Source organism: Oryzias melastigma, unplaced genomic scaffold, assembly GCF_002922805.2.
Source record: "Oryzias melastigma strain HK-1 unplaced genomic scaffold, ASM292280v2 sc00679, whole genome shotgun sequence".
Lineage (NCBI taxonomy): Eukaryota > Metazoa > Chordata > Actinopteri > Beloniformes > Adrianichthyidae > Oryzias > Oryzias melastigma.
The window spans coordinates 10,717-14,227 of record NW_023417267.1 but is presented as its reverse complement, the minus strand read 5'-3'; the positions used below and the strand labels follow the sequence as shown (position 1 = coordinate 14,227).

Here is a 3,511-nt window from a genome sequence, read left to right as displayed (position 1 = left end):
ATCCGACTATGTTTTGGTAAATTTGTTATAAATAGATTCCCAATTTAGAGTTTTTTTTTTACTTTTACAGTGTGTGTGTGTATGTGTGTGGTGGTGGCGTGTTAAAAACAAACTAATATTTTATAAATAAATATTTTATCCAAATAAGTATAAAGCTGTCAAACTACTGTTACCTGGAGGGGGTTAAATGCTTCGCCTTTTTTTAAAAAATTAAACCACTTTGAGAAGCTTAAATCATGACAACATTGATTGTATAAGAGAATTCGTGAAATATGCTTTATTACATATAAATAAAGTTTGTTTTGTTGACTAAAACCACACGCTGCAGTTTAAGGTGAAACATTAAGATCCGAACGGAGTTTCCTCATAACTTTGTCAGAATTTTCTAAGCTTTTATTGATTCTGAGTCAACTGTCAAATCAATTGTGCAGGGAGACACGTGTTAGCCACACCCCCTGATGTTGCGTCACGGCAGGTGCTGCTCCCCGGATTTGTTGCAGGAAAATAACATCAATAAATATGATGGGATAGATGCTTCACCTTCCAGCAGTTTCTAACCAACCCAAAAGCTGCAGAAACGTTTTGTTGGCCAAAATGGGGGAAATCGTTCTGACCTAAAGATGAAACTCGGTTAAAAAGAGCCAAAGCTAACATTCCGCCACTCTAGCAGATAACTGATGTGGAAAACATCCCCGTCCGCCGGCGGGACAGCTCGGCATGAACTTCCTGCAGCTAAAGACACCCCCGCAGCTGTTCGATAGTGTTTTAACAGGTATTCTCCGATATAAACATCGATCCTTTCTGGTGAAATCACTTAGCTTGAAAAGCAGTTAGCCTAGCCACGTCAGAGGCTAATGTTAGCATTAGCATCGCTTCTAGCTTAAAAGACGTGGAGTGTTACCTGCGGGCTGTCCTCCAGCGCCTCCTCCAGAGGTAACTTCTCTATCCCGGGCATAGCTGCGGTTGTCCGGCGCTGCTGACGGAGACAAACACGAAGACAAGGACACCAAATCGGCCTGATAACTCCCACCTCCTTGCAGCACGATTCCACAACACCCCAGTGCAGCTCCTCCCGCTTCCCGTTGTCCCGCCTCTTCCTGAATTCTGATGTTGGAAACATTCGCTAATTCTATTGGTCTTTTGTTTAAATGGAAAACGGCGCCATTTTGGGTCTGTCACAACACCTGCAAACGAGCCAGAATGGCGACTTTTCTCAAGACTTTGTGAGACAGAACAAATGTTTCTAATGATATTCCGATCTGTGTGATATTTGAATTATTATTATTATTATTATTTATATTTACTAAGTTACAACCAAACGTATTTCAGAGTACTTGTTACTGCGATTTCAAAGTAATTACATCTAAGCTTACACTAGCTACTGCTACTCACTACTCCCTAAACCCCTACAAGAATATAGAAGTCCCTTGGTAATAATGCAAACCAGACACATGCTCACTACTTTAAAAAAATAATGAAACGACTAATTATTATGAACATTTTACAAAGAATGTTACAAGTATTTATGAATCCCATGTGTTTTGGTGATGAAAAATGGGAGGATTTATGATAAACAAATTTGCATTTATCAAACTGTTCAAGCACAGTGCATTGTGGTCCATATTTGCCAATCTATTAATCATTGTGGCATTGATGCCCATTGTTTTTTTTACAGAGACTTATGGGAAATTTCCTGGGAAGTGGATTTTGGAATTGAAGATTTGGACAACTTAACAAAATCGTGAATGCCCTTTATAGCGCACTAAGGAATTCTAACATGGGGGGGTGGGGGTACCAAGATGGCGGAATAGGCGGTTAAACTTTTGAGGGCTCCTATGCTTTACTCGAAAACACAAGTCTTTCTATGTGAGAAGTTCAGCTAAAGCTAAAGAGAATACCAGCCAAAGAAATCCGACTTGTCCTAGCTTGATAGAGTATTGTTTCCCACTGTTTTCACACTACATACTACATCAGATCAACCTGAAACTTTGTGGGTAAGAGTACAAGAAAGGATACTATAAGTGAGAAGTGAAATGGTCCTTTGGAAACCAGGGGGTACGCTTTACTCTCACTTTGAAAAGAAGCCTTTCTTGCTGCTACCGTAATGATTGTATTAAAGTCGCATGCCGTATTTGAGAGAGGGCTCACTTGACACCAGTCTGAAATCAGCTAATGCTAGCGGCAGTGCTCGCGCTAACATGCATGGTCTCACGTGCTCGCCGTGATTTTTCCGTGTGCAGAAAGTGAGACCAGAAGTGATTTTTTTTGTGTGCTGTATGTTTTCACAGGTATGTGAGCATTTATTTTGATTAGAAATATTTCATTATCCTTTGCTTTTCTTGTTATTTGCATGTACTTTCAGTATATTGTAATGTACAATTTTGTTATTTACATCAATGTTTTGTGATTTTAAAAAATATATATAAAAATGCCATTTGCTGAGAAAAAAAAATGTTAAAAACTTTAAACTATATGATCACGCTATAAATTTTATTTAATGTAATTTTGAAGTATGCACAATTGAGTCTCTGGATGAACGGCCGAGAGGAGGTTGTGCAGACAAAGTGAGACCAGACGTGATTTTTTTTGTGTACTGTATGTTTTCACAGTAAACCCTCAGTTTTCGTAGCAATCCCTTTGTGAGACTCAGTTCTTAAAAACACAACACAGACGAATCTGGCCGGCGCTGTCCCGCAGCAAGAGAGCGACCGGCTACACTGGTAATATTATATCCATAGATATTGCATAGGATCAGAAAAGCATCATCTGTTTTAAGAACACAGATATAACTAATAAGATTTACTTAAGAAAATCCTCGTAACAATTTGCACTAACAATTCTTGATTACATTTTACTGCATTTATGAATATAAAAACTACCAACAACAATCTAGTAAAATTTACTTACGTCCATAGGTAAGGTTATTGTCAAATCTTAAGTAAATAGAGCAAACATAAATTTCTCTAATAAAATTTACATAATTTTAATGAATCCTCCAAAAGTGATTACAACAATTTGAAAAGTACATCTTACTAATAAACAATCCAATTTTTTGATTACTTATAAAAAATAAGTAAACGTAACTTTTTTCCTAGAAAAATCTATGTATTTGCATAATCTTTGAATTATTATGTAACAATTATGAGGAATATTTAAGTATATATTACTGATGCAAAAAGTTTGTTTTTTCAGTGTATACACTGAAAAAACAAACTTTTAAGCCAAAACTTATAAGCCAGTGGCCATTACAATCAGAGATATGGGTGACTACTTTGAATGGACAGTTTTTAAAGAGTAAAGCAACACCAGAAGATTTGTTAGTACTGTGACATATCAGAATCTTTTCTCCCCATTGATTAGACCAAAACTGTTCGTCTCCTTTGACAGAATGAGTATCTTGCAATAGCTGGCCGGCAATTGCAGCTGGCTTTCACATTTTTACAAAATAGGAAAATAGATTTTCTTTTTACACTGTCACGTAAACCCCTAACATTTAAGGAAACAAAGTTAA

At 37.0% G+C, this 3,511-nt stretch overlaps 1 protein-coding gene across 1 annotated transcript in view; it reads right to left on the bottom strand.

Moving 5' to 3' along the window:
- The window catches only part of LOC112138575 (DCC-interacting protein 13-alpha), a gene marked incomplete at its 3' end in the record, with an annotated part of 3,844 nt that extends 2,656 nt beyond the window's left edge, over positions 1-1,188 (bottom strand). The window contains 1 exon segment of the mRNA XM_024261135.2: positions 902-1,188. Coding sequence (XP_024116903.1) covers positions 902-1,120 — 219 coding nt within the window.
- Positions 1,189-3,511: the final 2,323 nt, after the last annotated feature.